Source organism: Stegostoma tigrinum, chromosome 23 (assembly GCF_030684315.1).
Source record: "Stegostoma tigrinum isolate sSteTig4 chromosome 23, sSteTig4.hap1, whole genome shotgun sequence".
Classification (NCBI taxonomy): domain Eukaryota; kingdom Metazoa; phylum Chordata; class Chondrichthyes; order Orectolobiformes; family Stegostomatidae; genus Stegostoma; species Stegostoma tigrinum.
The window spans coordinates 43,484,451-43,500,430 of NC_081376.1; the positions used below are offsets into that span (position 1 = coordinate 43,484,451).

Genomic DNA, 15,980 nt, shown 5'->3' on the forward strand with positions numbered 1-15,980 from the left:
CTGCTGTCTTCACTTTGCAACCAACATCCTTCCTGCCTCTCCCTCTGATCACAATGGCCTCCCAACCTTGTTCTGGCATTCCACAACCAGCTTCCCATTTCCCGAACCTTTGTGGCATCTCCCCTCCAGCTGAAATGTTAGCAATGGCCACTGCTACTGGTGGCAGTGCTGAGCTGCTGTGACCTTGATTGGAGCCACAGCTCTTAGAGGTGGGACGCCATCTTTAACTGGACAGACACTAGTGATCTGGCTACTTGCAGAACTCCGAACGTTGTTTCTAAGGAACTTCGCCAGCCCATTCCTATGGCTGTAATCCTTCATAACCGGACGTGCTCCAATAAAGCTCCTGTGTTTCCTTTCTAAAATCATCACATCCTTTATAAGGTGTGGGCCCCAGAATTAGATACAATGACCCAGCTAAGATCAAGCTGGTGTTTTATATTGGTTTAGCACGGCTTCCTTTCTCTTTAACTTTACGCCATCAATTCTAAGTGTGCATTATTAACTGTTTTGGTAAACTGTACTGCCACTTGAAATATTCTTTTTCTTTTTGCCTGCAGGTGGTTACTATGTGCCAGTTCCTCCTATGTATGCACCTTATGGACCTCCACCTCCAGCATACTTTGGTACACACCCGCCTCCGAATTTTGCTCCTGCCGGAACATCAGGTGAGAAATCTCTTCAGAAGTTGGTTTAACTTGGATTTCAGGCTGGATATCGGTCAAAACTCTCAAAAAAGCAAGCTGCCACATCACCCTTTCAGGATGCAGAGGTACAGGTAGCATATTTCTTTGTTGATGCCTTACAGAATCTCAACAAGCAGACTGTCCTTGCAAAAACAAAACAAAAGCTGCACAGTCGGGTGTGATTTCAAGAGCAGACACCACTTGCTGAAGTGCATTAGTGGCAATTTAAGATAACCAGTCAAGCTGTGCTCAAACCAAATACGGAGCTACAGATGCTGGAGATCTGAAACAAAAACATAAATTGCTGGAGCAGCTCCAGCTCTGGCAGCCCCTGTAGAGAGAGAAAGCAGAGTTAATGTTCTGAGCCCGCTGACCCTTCTTCAGACCCTTCTGAATTCAAGCCAGTGAAGATGAAGGCATGGTAACATAGTTCTATGTCAGCCAATTTAAAAGAGAACTTAGTAAGTGCTGGATTCTTCAAAGCAGTAGATGTTGTAGAAGGAATCTCAGTGGGTTGCTGCAGTCTGTGTTGCAGATGATACTTACTGTGTCAGGGGAGATAATGCAGTCATGGTAATGTCACTGGGCCACTGGTAATACAGAGACCCTGGCTGATGCTTTGGGAACTTGGGTTCAAATCCAGCCGCGTCAGCTAGGGGAATTTCAATTCATTTAACAAAGATTCAGAACCGAAAGTTAATCGCTTTGATGTTGGCCATGCAACTACCATTGTAGGAGCAAATTACTGCTGATGCTGGAATCCGTCCTGAAGAAAAATGCTGGAAATCACAGCAGATCAGGCAGTGTATGTGGAGAGAGAACAAGCTAACATTTCTAGATATCGAGAATCGAAATATTAGCTTGCTGTCTTTCCACTGCTGCTGCCTGACCTGCTGTGATTTCCAGCATTTTTGTTTCCATGAAACTATCATTGATTGAGGTATAAACTCATGTAATTCACTAATGTCATTAGGGAAGGAAACCTGCCATCATTACCCAGTCTGTTTCTATGTAATTGCAGATCTGTAGACATGTGGTTGATTCTTAACTGCTCTATGAAATAGCTGAGTTTTCAAAGCCACTGAACTCAAGGGCCGTTAGGGTGGGCAACAAATTCTGGCCTTGTCAGTGACACCCACACATCCCAATAAAGATGAGACAGGGATAATGGGAACTGCAGATGCTGGAGAATCCAAGATAATAAAGTGTGGAGCTGGATGAACACAGCAGGCCAAGCAGCATCTCAGGAGCACAAAAGCTGATGTTTCGGGCCTAGACCCTTCATCAAATGAAGGGTCTAGGCCCAAAACGTCAGTTTTGTGCTCCTGAGATGCTGCTTGGCCTGCTGTGTTCATCCAGCTTCACACTTTATTATAAAGATGAGACAGGTATAGTTTTATGGGAGCAAGTACAGGTAACAATCAACAGTAACTTTCCAAAGGAAATTTAATAAGGAACTTGAAGAGTACAATTTTTCCATTTGGGCAATGGGGAAAGAACAGAGAGGCAGAAGGACTAATTAGATTGCACTTCCAAAGATAGGCAGAATGGGCCAGATGGCCTTCTTCTGCAATGTATGATTCCATGAGCATGACAACACAGTTTGTTTCTGTAGCAGGCGTCCTGGGCATCATCCTGCTCCTTTTTAAAATGGGGACTTCCTGTTCAATGCTGCTTGGTAGATACCCGGTCAATGCAGTTGCGATTCAACCACATTATGAAAGATCTGCAGTCACATGTAAACCAGACCGGAATTCCTTCTTAAAAGGAATGAGTATATTCATTACTAGAGATAAGAAGAAATAATGGCACATCATGCAAATACACAGTGTAGGAATGTGAAATGTGTTCAAGAAAAAGTACAAGTTAAAAATGATATATTGATCAGCTTTTGAGTAAGTTGTAGACAGTAGAACATTGCTGCTACATGGGATGGCACCACCGGTAATGTTGATTTTGGTGGTTGAGCAGTTGATTTCGATTTTCTTGGCTTATTTGCAGGCTAACAGAAATTTTTCGTCCTGCTTCTTTCTGATGGTGGCTGGCTGTTGGGCTATGAGAGAATTACTTTCGGAACAAAAACAAAGTTGCTGGAAAAGCTCAGCAGGTCTGGCAGCATCTGTGGAGGAGAAAACAGAGTTAACGTTTCGGGTCTGGTGGCGCTTCCAGACCCGAAACGTTAACTCTGTTTTCTCCTCCACAGATGCTGCCAGACCTGCTGAGCTTTTCCAGCAACTTTGTTTTTGTTCCTGATTTACAGCATCCGCAGTTCTTTTGGTTTTTATGAGAGAATTACTTTGCTTTTTTACTTACAGTGCATGGGTGCTTAATGATTGTTCTCAAACTGTGAACTTCATGGTACACTAGTCGACACAGTAGGATGGCAAGCCACTAACACACTAACACAAATCTGACTTTTTTACATTTGGCTTTTAAACTTTTTTTTATATATCCCTGGAACATGCCTAGCAATCATAACTGTTTCTTTCACAATAGTCATGGATAAGGTTAGGTGCATATGGCAGGGTAAGGTTTATAATTGGGGGAAGGGTAATTACAATTCAGTTAGGCAAGAGCTGGGTAACGTAAATTTGGAACAGATGCTGTCAAGGAAGAGGACCACAGAAATGTGGAGATTGTCTAAGGAATGCATACTGCATGTGTTCGATACGTTTGTCCCTAGCAGGCAGAGAAGATGTGGTTGAGTGAGGGAGCCTTGGTTCTCAAGACTGGTTGAATGACTGGTTAAGAGGAAAAAGGAGGCTTATTTAAAGTTTAGGAAAAGAGGATTGGAAAAGGCTCTAGAGGGATACAAGTTATCCAGGAAGGAGCTGAAGAAAGGGCTTAGGAGAGCTATAAGGGGACATGAGAAAACCTTGAAGAAGAAGAAAAAAAATCAGAGGTAACGTTTCGGGTTCAGTGACCCATCATCAGAACACTGAGTTCTGAGGAAGGGTCACCTGACCTGAAATGTTAACTTTTGTGACTTTTTTTCTTCACAGATGCTGCCAGACCTGCTGAGCTTTTCCAGCAGCTTCTGCTTTTGTTCCTGATTTACAGCATTTGCAGTTCTTATGGGATTTGTAAGAAATAGGAGTTGGAGCAGACCACCTGGCCTCTACTGAGTCTGCTCTGCCACTCAAAACGATCGTGGCTGATCTTTTTACGGACTCAGCTCCCTTTACCCAATTGGACACCGTAACCTTAATTCCTGTACTGAAGTTTGCTGAGGCAGCAGGGGGTGAGGGTGTGGGGTTAGTCAAAGCCTTCATCGTTTTGAGTATCACATTTCCATGCCCACCTGCATAACTGCTTATTGCAAATAAAATGATCAATTACTTTGTTTTCTCCTTTGAATCCTTATTGTGCATTTTCACTTCATTAAGGCTATGCACAAGCCCCCGTGATGGCTACAGCTGGAATGCCAGGTAGGAAAGGCCCTTTCTCCTTACTCACAGATGCAGACGGCACAGGTAAGTTACAAGCTGAGCGTAGGTTAGAGTAAGAGAGCGAAAATTCGAGGGTGCTGAGAGCAGCAAAAGAAGGAAAGACTTTATTTTATATCAGTCTTTTCATGACCTCACCATAACAAGATCACGCAACTGGAAATGTGCTTACATGAACTTACAAAAGGTCAACAAAATTTTATTGCAGTCAAAAGAAGGACTTGATGAGAAGTATGAAACACCCACGGTTCACAAAGTCAGTCAAGGACGATATCCAATTAAAAACTAAGGCAAACATAGCAGCAAACTCCAGCGGAAGATCAGATGACTGTTTTTTTCAAGAAGTACCAGCAGATGATTAAAGACATAGAGAAAACTGAGGCTGAAAGTAAATTTTCAACAAATGTAAAAACAAACAGCAAGAGCTTCTGGGGTATATGAAAGGAAAGAGAGTAGCTAAAGTCATTTGGGACCCTTGACGGATGCAGATAAGGAATTATTATTGGAGAAGAGGGAATGGGAGTTAATTTAATCCAATATTCATGGTTGTGGACGTATATCAGATACATGAGGTGCTAATAGGAAACAAAGTCTTATAACAGCCTCTATCTTGAGAGACAAATTATTTAACAAACAATGGGACTAAAAGCAGACAATCACCAGAAACTGATGGTCCACATCAAAAGGCTTTAACCGAAGTGGCTGCAGGGAGAGTGAAGACGTTGGCAGGAATAGTCCAGAACCCTCTGGATTCTGGGAGAGCTCCAACAGACTGGAAAACCATTAATGTGGTGCCACGGTTCAAAAAGGAATGGAAACAGAAGACTGGAAACTATAGGCCAGGTAACCTAGTACTAAGTAAAACTAAAGCCCTTCATTAAAGAAGAAATAGCAGGTAACTTAGAAAGGCATAGCATAATCCACAAGGGTCCAACATGGCTTTGTGAAACAGAGTTCTTGTTTTACAAATCTGCTGGAGTGTTTGTAGAATATAACAAGCAGAGATGATAATGGAGAACATGTTGATGTCGTATATTTAGATTTATAGAAAATATTCATTGAGGTGCCACATTAGGGGTTAATATGCATGAGAGGAGCTCATCATATTTGGGGAGAGCTTTGTTTCAATTGAAGATTGGTTAGCACACAGAAGACAGCGTCAAATAAAAATTTTTTTTAGGGTTCGAAAGTCAAAAGAGGAGAGCCACAAGTATCAGTTCTGGGGCCTCAATTATTTACTATCATTGTTAATGATATGAGAGTAATGCATCAATATTTGCTGATGGCTCAGCAATAGGTGAGAGGGCATGTTATGATAAGTATGTAGGAATCTTCAAGGGGATGTTGCCTGAAAGAGCAAAAACTTGGCAGAATGGAGTTTACCGTAGGAAAGTGTGAAGTCATACTCCTTGGTAAGGTAGAACCAAAAGGCAGACTGTGGACTCCATTTACACAGCTTGCTGCTGCAGAAAGGCAGCCAACGTCATCAAAGGCCCATTGCACCCCGATAATGATCTCTTACAACCTCTTCCATCAGGCAGACGATACTGAAGCCTGAACACGCGCACAAGTAGGTTCAGGAATAGCTTCTTCCCAACTGCTATTAAACTAATGAATGGACTCTCTGGCCTTGAATGATGACTGATCTTGCTAACATTGATCTCACCTAGTGTGTGCCCTGTGCAATTAACCTGTGTGCTTCTAAGTATTTTTGATCAGTACATCCTCTGCTTATTACGATCTGCCTGTACCTCTTGTAAACACAGCTTTTCACTGTATTTCAATACATGTGACAATAAATCAGCCAATCAATCACTATTGAGTGATCCAAGTGACTTTATGTATGAAATACAAAATGGTTGCATGCAGGCAGATCATGGAATTAAGAAAGAAAATGGAATGTTTTTGCTTTAGTGCTTGGAGGGTGAAGTTTAAAAACAGGGAGGTCTCCCGACAACTTTTCAACTTTCATTAGGCCACATCTAGAGTCCTGTGTGTAGTTCCCATATTTAAGAAAAGATATATTGACATTGGAAGCAGGTCGAGAGAGATTCACTAGACTGATTTCTGGGATGAAGGAGTTAACTTATCAAAAATGATCAAACGGCCTAGCCTCTGTTTATTAAAATTTAGAGAATAATGGGTGAGCTTATTGGAACGTACAAGATTCTGAGGGGGCTTTTCAGGATAAATGTTGAGAAGATGTTTCCACTTGTGGGGCTAACTCAAACTGAGGGAGCATAGATACAATATTAGGAAAATCTAATTTAAAGCTGATAGAAAAAGACTTGCTTCTGTCAGAGGATTGTGAATGGCTGGATTTCTCTAACCTGGATAATTGTGGAGGCTAGATCGCGGGAAGTATTTAGAAGAGGAAATAGATAGATTTCAAAATATCAAGGAATTGAGGGCAATGAGGACCTGGTATTAAAGAGAGATTGAGGCCTAGGGCAGATTAGCTGTGATTTTATAGTATGATGGAGCAGACTTGAAGGGCCGAACGGCCTACTTCTGCTCCTATTCCTTATATTCTGCAAATAAAGCAACAATCCATAAAAACTTTGTACTTCACGATCTAGTCATGAATCGATTTATCTCATAGTCTATTTGTACTTGGTACTCAATTACTTGTTTCATCTGAATACAGTCATGGTGAGTCATACAGCATGGAAAAAGACCCTTCGGTCCAATTTGTCCATGCCGACCAGTTTCCCCAAACTAAACTAGTCCCAATTGCCTGCATTTGGTCAATGTCCCTCTAAACCTTTCCTATTCATGTACCTGTCCAAATGTCTTTTAAATGTTGTAATTGTACCTACATCTATTACCTTCTCATATTTCATTCCATACATGCATCACCCTCTGAGTGAAAACGTTGCCCCTCAAGTCCCTTTTAAATCTTTCCCCTCTCACCTTAAACCTACACCCTCAAGTTTTGAACTCCCCTCGCCCAGGGAAAAAGCCTTTGCATTTTACCTTATCTATTTCCCATGCGATTGGGATGGAGGATATCTTAGCCAGCTTATGAATTTCACGAGTTTTGAATTTCTGTTAAAAAAAAAGCCTACTATTTGCTGTGACAAGATAACAAAATGTATGAGGATGGATTGTAAGTTTTAATTGGTTCAATTGAGTTGTACAAATAACACACAAAGTCAGTAAACAATTAACTGCTACATTTAGAATTTAAATGCCAAAAATGAAGAAAGCAACAGTGTATAAATATTTAAAAGTTTTGTCAATGTTATTTTGGAGAAGTGCCTGTTTGATATTCTGTTACAGTGGAAATTTGTTCGAGCACAGTTGTTAGAACTTTATAGAGCCAAAAAACTGGAGATGCTAGAATCCAAGGGAGACAAGTAGGAGGCTGAAAGAACACAGCAAGCCAGGCAGCATCTGGAGGAAAGGAGCAGTTCACATTTTGGGTATAACCAGTTTGCCTTCATCCAGATGCTGCCTAGCTTGCAATGTTCTTAGAACTTTGTAGCTGGACCACATTGATAAGAAAATTCTCCTTCGTAGCAAAAGAAGATTTCACTAACAATTTACATCCTTTTGGCGACCCCCTGTACCCTTAGCAAATTTGCAGTATATTGAACTATGATTTAACAGACTTCCACTGTGTAGTACACTTTTTGAGTGCCTTCTTCTTTGAAACCTGGGGACATTTCTCTTGTTGGAAAACAAAGGTTTCAGAAATTGATCGATTTGGAATAAAACTCACTCCACAGAGACCCACCAGACTGAGATTTTCCTACAGCTGTTGCAGTGATATCAGTGATGTTTTTATAATCTAAACCTTCTACCACAATTCCCACTCCTAACTTTCATAAATTCCGAACTGATTAAATTCATTTCCACTATGGTTGTCAGTTCAAATCAGGTCAACATCTAATTTGGGAGTTCAAATGAGTTGAAAAACATGCTATGCTCTTCTGCCAGAACTCAACAGTTCCAAAAAAGTAGAGATATTGGGAACTGCAGATGCTGTAGAATCCGAGATAACAAAATGTGGAGCTAGATGAACAAAGCAGGCCAAGCAGCACCTTAGGAGCACAAAAGCTGACATTTCGGGCCCAAAACGTCAGCTTTTGTGCTCCTCTGATGCTGCTTGGCCTGCTGTGTTCATCCAGCTCCACACTTTGTTATCTCATGTTCCAAAACAGTAACTCGGCCAACCTGAAGTTATATTCATTTTATGCAGGGCATCTCGTCATAACAATCATGAGCTAGAATAATCAAATATTTTCTTTTTAAAACTGGAAAATTTCTCCTTTTCTAGGTGCTTTTACTCCTTCAGGTCCTCCAACATATATGTACCCATCTCCACTGACCAGCCCTGATCATCCTATACCCAACACTGCAGGAACACCATGTAAGAAATACTCTCAGGTTTTACTTTGTTCAAATGAATGTACATTTTGGAGGTTTTACTTCTCATTATTTCTGTGGTTTAAACATTACTGGCCACTGCCCTGGCAGGATTTGAACCTAGGTTCCCAAAACATCATGTGAGCTTCAGGATTAATAATCTAGCCACTTAATTGCCTATTCAATACTACTAGGCTGTTGCCTCCCTTAAACAAAATGCACAGAGCTGTTTCTGATGCATTTACATCCTTCCTTAAATAAAGAAAACAAAAGTGTACACAGATGTGGTCTTACCAGTACCCTTTATAACAGGCGTTCTCTCTCAACTTTTGTATTCAATTCCTCTCACAATAAACATGAGAGTTCCAAAAATTTTCCTAGTTATGACCTGTATCTAGATACTTGACTTTTGCAATCCATGAGCTGGGACACCCAGATCCCTCAGCAATCTCTCACCATTCCGATAATAAGTTCCCCAATCCACACATCCCATACCAGCATGCTCCCACTCTATAAACCCTGTAGCAATATCACGTGACTCCTTTTTGCCTTCTAGTCTGTCTCAGGCACAAACATGCCTGTTGGAGCCTTTCTAACCTGATTTACAAGAGGACATCTCTCTGCTTCTCATCTCATTTAGCTGCTTCCCTTCAGTAATTTGCTTATTATCCTGGACAGACTCGCCTATCTTTAATTATGTTACTTTCTACAATTTCACTATCACTGGCTTATGCATTCCACATTAAAATCTAATCTGTTCTGCTGTTCATTTGTCATGAAGCATATATTATGATTAGCAATAGAAAAATTTTTTATTCTTCATGTTTTATCTATCCTGTCCTTTCGGTTATCTTGGCAGCTGGAAATGCTTGAATGTCTTTCTAATAAAGTTATCCACTCAAATATATAATATGTCGTTTCATGTCAGTGTGTAACCACTATTTATATCATGCTAACTATTTTAGGTCAAGTTACAATGGAAAAAAAAATTTCAGCACAATCATTTTTGCAAGAAATAGCAGAACATCAGCTAAAGCAACACAGACATCCTGTTAAAAACTGAAAAAAAAACTGCAAATGCAGTAAATCAGGGACAAATACAGAAGTTTCAGGAAAAGCTCAGCAGTTCTGAGAGCATCTGTGAAGAAAATAAATCAGAGTTCACATTTCAGGTCCAGTGACCCTTTCTCAGAAGTTGAGAGGAAGGGTCACAAACCCAAAAGGTTAACTTTGACTTTTTCTTCACAGATGCTGCCAGACCTGCTGAGCTTTTCCAGCAACTTCTGTATTTGTTACAGATATCCTATGGAGCAGTTATGATGTGGCGGTGCTGGTGTTGGACTGGGAGGACAAAGTCAGAGGTCAAACTGCACCAGGTTATAGTCCAACAGGTTTATTTGAAATGACAAGCTTTCAGAGCAGGAGGAGCAAGTAATGGGGACCGTAGTGGGTTGGCTGTGCTGAGAGCAGCCCACATTCCTGACAGGGCCTATAGTATGGAGTTGATAAAGAACATCGAGGAAGGCATTGATGTTCTAAAATTATTGATCAGGATATTGAGCCCTGGGGGCTGCAGGGTTTCCAAGCAGAAAATGAGATGCAGCCTTCAGGACACAATATTAGGTTTAACAATTTTAGAATCCAATCACCTCCCTCCATGTCCTTGACCCACCCCTACATATAATCAGCTTTTTTTGCTCCCTGGCTTATTAATACCCCTCCCTTTGTCTCCCTAACTGTCATTCTCTCTCTCGGCTCCATCTCCACCTATCCTTTCATCCCTTCCTTCAGTCCCCAAACCCCTGTCACCAGCATAAATACCATCTTTTCCTAGCTATTATCTGTTCTGAAGAAGGGTCACTCGACTTGAAACATTAACTCTGCTTTCTGTCCACGGATGCTGCCAGGCCTGCTGAGTTTCTCCAGCCAATTTCTGTTTTTGTTTCAGATTTCCAGCACCAGCAGTTCTTTATTTGAATAGTTAAGCTATTTCAGTTCACAGTAAGTGCACACAGTAATCAAATTCACTTACTAATCAGTATAAAATTGGCAGCATGCTGCATTACACTGCAGCATTGAATTCTTTTGTTGGGTTTACACAAGACTAACTTTCTGAACCTGCTCACTGTTTTAAAAAGCTGACTGCATTGAAACCTTCTTGTGTCAGAAAGCCCTCTCCATTTCACTAAATATGACCAGACAACGACAAGAAGACTTAGCTACACAACGGCTTTAATGTTTTCTTTAACTATATAAATAAGCTAATGGATCACCTGTTACATCCTGAAGCAAGATAACTTCCATTTAGCATCTTAAAAATTTTACGTATTATTAACATAGAGCACAGTACATATTATTCTAGGCATTATTTCAAATTGTCATTTTAAAAAACAATTTTCTCAAAACCCTAAAATGTACTGGGTAACTCTCATAATTTGTAACCAAATCTGAAAATTCGGGTTTGAGATGCATTACTTTGGCAGAAAGGAAAATACGCTTTGGTTTACCTCTGTGCATTATTAATTCTTTCAATTGGATTTTCTTTTCCAGCTGATTTCAGCCCCCCAATAACTTCAATACCTAATTATTATTCACCTCCTCTGAGTATGGATTCAGAACAGCCTGGTCAGAGCACTGCTGCGACTGATAACACAGGCAAGTCAACATTTCATTTCCTTTTGCATTAATTACAGTAACAAACAGGGGTTAAGATCAATTAAGCAAAGTCGGAGATCCTCCTTGAGGGTCTGCTCCCTGGGACGGGCCAAAGTGGTCATTAATAGGTCCAAGCAACAGACCCTGGAGGGGATAATCATAACCCAACTGTCTTCCCCCTTCTCATGGTTACATCCACAGTAAGGTTTCCTTGGAGAGAGAGAGCACATTGTCTTCCCCAGCACTTTAGCAACCATTAGGCACCACAGGGGCCAGGGCACATCATTAACACAGGGCAGAACATTAATTTGATTTAATCAGTTTCCATTTCCCTTTTTAAACTTCCCATTAACCATTAGATATAACACAGTGTGCAGCTGATGCTGCCTGGCCTGCTATGTTCCTTCAGCTCCACGCTGTGTTATCTCTTACTCCAGCATCAGCAGTTCTTGCTATTACTGAGTGAGTTATAATCCCGTTAACCATTTGTTTCTGTTTTTGTTCCTTGGCTTCATCAGTTTAACCTTATTTTTGGGTTAAAAGTGTTGAACTTGCACTGGAATCTTCAAGCAGCTGAGAGCGTACACTTCATGATGGCCAGAAGAAAACACAACCTCCAACAGAATAACTTGAGCTGAAGCTCTTAGGCTTCCAATGGGTTCCATACATCAGATACAGCCATTATAAAGTGAAAGCTAATTTAACAATTCCTGGAATCTTGTATGATCCATTTCTAATGTGCATGAAAATCCAACAATTTTCTTTCCCAGTTCTGTTCTCTTTTTTAAAAGGGGGGCTTTGGGTCTTGCATTTTAGTGATCCCTGTGCAGTTTCAGAGTGTTAGCAGATTGGAGCCTTCAGAATATACTTAGAGGATCAGCAAAAGGAACTTGTCATTGTGTTTAAAGTGCTTCTTGACTACTGTCTCTCTTTTGCAGGGAAAGGGGCTGCCAAATCATAGGCAGATATTTACCAGAGCCTGTGCAGAGACTATTTGCAGCCCAGTAGCTACACCATTACCTTTGAAGCCAACCACGAATGGGGAGACAGACTACAAACTGCAAGGCACACATGAACTGCCCATCTAAAGCTACAAGAGACACACTGAGACAACGATTAAAGGTTAACACTTACTCGGATATCTTTGAACTCATTACTAATTTCCTTACCTTCATGGGTATGCATCCACAGACACAAAAAAAGGCAGGTAGAAAGAGACCAGTTGGCCCCTCCGAACACTGTCCCTTCTGGTTGGAGGGTAATTGAGCTTCATACTTCCCAACGTAGCTAGCAACCACCCACCTCCCTACAAAATGCAGAAACAATAAAGACGTCTCCACCAAATGAATCTGGGAAATTTCTTTCTGACCATTAGAGATTGTCCAAATAATTGCCAGCATATCACAAATGAGGAATGTCACCCAACATGACAACTGTCTGTTGTATTCTCTTTTCAGCTCCCTTTTGAACACTTGTAGCAATTTCCAATCATTGAACAACCAGCCAATGTATTCCAAAGTCAATGACCTTCTGAAAAGGAGAACACCTTGTGCCATCTCACTAAAGATCTATGTTTGTGTAACACATTCCTCTCCTATCCTTATCATTGCAGAATCAATAGTACATCCATAAAGACATAGTCTAATCACTTGAACCACTCAATTAAATAATCCTAAAGTTAACACCTTACTTGATCTAAAGCATCCCACCTCTCTGAATCTATACTAGTAACGAAGGACCAGTAGAGTTTTCAATTTAACATGTCCACTCTGATCTTTTCCACATTCTCGAAATTCCCCACTCTGTGAAGGGCCAGCTTTACGAAAAGTTCTAGATAGGGCTAACTATGAACAGCACACATCCATATTTACAGATGTAAAAGAAGATGGTGTCCGGTACAAAAGTAAGACATAAGAATAAGCAGTTTAGATTCTATGGGATGTCCTTGAAGTCTGAGGTTTTAATGTGAAACCGTGTTTGAGCCATCAGTAATAGCAAATATTGCTGTTATCTTTTAAGTTCTCAGAGTCCTAATGTTTCTTTCCCATCAGTGTTGACACGAGACACTTTTCTGCTTGAGAGACCAAGAGAGTAGGATAGAGCCTTGTTCAACATCTGTCCAACAGTTCTGCAGACTATCATCCATCTCCTCCACTCTGCCAAAAATGTTCGTTGAAGTATAAGACATCTCTATACTGGTCCCTGTGGAATTTATTTTTGCAGGCTTGATAAATGTAGGTGGGGTTCCAGCTCCAACAGGTGACGATTCTCATCGTGATATAAATTATGAAAAAATACATGAGGGCCTATCCTCAATCCCAATAATACCTAGATCCTGATTCTTATTTCTGTTTCATGTACACACGTATGGGAGAATTCCCACCCCTGTAAATCCAAACTGGAAAAATGGTACCTCACACTCGCTACTGATAGTCTGGATTGCACGTTAGATTAGAAATTGAGTTAGTTGACCCAGAAATAGGTAAGGATGTTGTCAGTTCTTGAGGTGGGCTGAAGAAAAATGTCTGCGTCAAGCCTCCAACGCTGTTTCTAAATCTTAAATTTCAGGAGTAAAATGTGAAATATTCATCCATCTTCCCACATCCTCTCATTATCCCCTGCTTCCACAAACATCCCATGTTCCATCCATGCCAACTCATGTCACTTGATACTCTGCACAACATACCTTAAGTCCCCCCGTTCCTCCTACGCCGACTTAATGAGTCTAACCACTCATCACCTACCTTATGAGTGGAATTAGTATGGTATTCACAAGTACCGGGTAGTTTGACTGCAATTTGCAGTCTGAGTTGATGAGTATTTCCTGCATTTTGAGTTTCTATTCTAGTGAGTGAAAAGATTGAGTCTAAGCCATTGTCCACTGGATGAGCCAAACAATTAGTCTCTACAGTTTAATAGATAACCGTGTGATGCATTTACCCACTGAGGCAGGGTAGCTTTTAGGATTAAGCCCCACCATTAATACTCAAGTCGAGAACGTTATATACACATTCCAGAAAATCTTTTACACAAGTTCACCAAACCAGTGAGATGGCGTCACTAGCCCCCTCTGCACATGTACTGGTGGCTACTTGACTGACCATTTTGGCATTTAGAACAATCACTCTGTCACAAATTTCTTTGCCAGAGGCAACATTTTGAAGACTAAACAAAAAAGAACCCCAAAGAACTGCAGATGCTGAAGGAGACTCACTGGGCCTGAAATGTTACCTCTGCTTTCTGTCTACAGACACTGCCAGACCTGTTGAGTTTCCCCAGAAATTATCGTTTTCTTGTGTCATTTGGAAGTGTGGTTTAATGTGAGAGATGCAAAAGTCAAATTTCAAGGAGAAGTCTCAAACGCAATATGATTGGACCAAGCGATTAATTAGTGTGATGTTAATTCATGGTTGGATATTGTTCAGGACAGTCAAAGAATCCCTACAGAGTGGAAGCAGGCCATTCGGACCATCAGGTCCACACTGACGCATCTAAGAGCTTCCCATCCAGACCCTATCTCTGGGACCCTGCATTTTTCATGGCTAATCCACCTAGCCTGCGTATCTTTAGACTGTGGGAGGAAGCCAGAGCACCCAGAAGAAATCCAAGCAGACACAGGGAGAATTTGCAAACTCCACACAGTTCACCACCCGAACTGGTCATCAAATGTGGGTCCATGGCGCTGTGAAGCTGCTGTGCTGATCACTGGGCCACCATGCCGGGACAATTCGCTTTCTCATCTATTTTTGCCTGATTTCTTTCCCTTCAATCACCCCCTCCCAAAAGGAAAAGGCTGTTAAATTGGCAGCTTGCAACTTCCAAGTGCCCAAGATACCCATTTAAAACAGGATTTAACTCTATTACAATATCAGTGATGGCACTATTGGCCATTTTGAAAGCCCAATCCATCGAAAAAAATGTTACCAGAACCCTCCTGGTTTATGTCACACCTCCAAGTACCCATTTCTTTAAAAGAGGCACATTTCTCTTACACTCAATGAATTTCAATGTTCAAAGATCCCCCAATTCATTATGTTCCCACCCTTCTTCAGAAATGGGCCAGAGGTACCGAGCTGTCTCTAAAAAAGAAAATAATTTGTGAGGCCTTGGGTTTTGGAACAATGGAAGCAGTCTGGGTGTGGCCAGTTCTCACAGACCAGCCTTTCGAGTCTTTTAGTCACTTTCTGAAGAAGGGTCCCGATCCGAAATGTCAACTTTCATGATCCTCCAGTGCTTCCTGGCCTGCTGTGTTCCTCTAGCTCCACATCATGTTCTGCCAAAGAATGGCAACATGGTTCCTGCGTGGGTGTTGCAGCTCCAGGCTAAGACTGGGCATGGGCACCTGACAGGAGAGATGGTGATGTTCTAGCCGTGGTGGTGTGCAGAGATAGGGGGCACCTGACTACAGAGGTGGTGATGTTCTGGCCGTGGTGGTGTGCGGGGATAGGGGGCACCTGACTGCAGAGGTGATGATGTTCTGGCCATGGTGGTGTGCGGGGATAGGGGGCACCTGACTGCAGAGGCGGTGATGTTCTGGCCGTGGTGGTGTGTGCGGATAGGGGGTACCTGACTGCAGAGGTGATGATGTTCTGGCCGTGGTGGTGTGTGCGGATAGGGGGTACCTGACTGCAGAGGTGATGATGTTCTGGCCGTGGTGGTGTGCGGGGATAAGGGGGCACCTGACAGCAGAGGTGGTGACGTTCTGGCCGTGGTGGTGTGTGCGGATAGGGGGTACCTGACTGCAGAGGCGGTGATGTTCTGGCCGTGGTGGTGTGCGGGGATAGGAGGCACCTGACAGCAGAGGTGGTGACACTCTGGCCGT

General features: G+C 41.8%; 1 protein-coding gene across 1 annotated transcript in view; it reads left to right on the forward strand.

Moving 5' to 3' along the window:
- Window positions 1–12,119, forward strand: part of LOC125462444 (WW domain-binding protein 2-like) — a 34,508-nt gene extending 22,389 nt beyond the window's left edge. The window contains exons 6-8 of the mRNA XM_059653876.1: window positions 561–668; window positions 11,054–11,158; window positions 12,097–12,119. Coding sequence (XP_059509859.1) covers window positions 561–668; window positions 11,054–11,158; window positions 12,097–12,119 — 236 coding nt within the window. The remainder of the gene's footprint in view (window positions 1–560; window positions 669–11,053; window positions 11,159–12,096) is intronic.
- The last annotated feature ends 3,861 nt before the right edge of the window (window positions 12,120–15,980 follow it).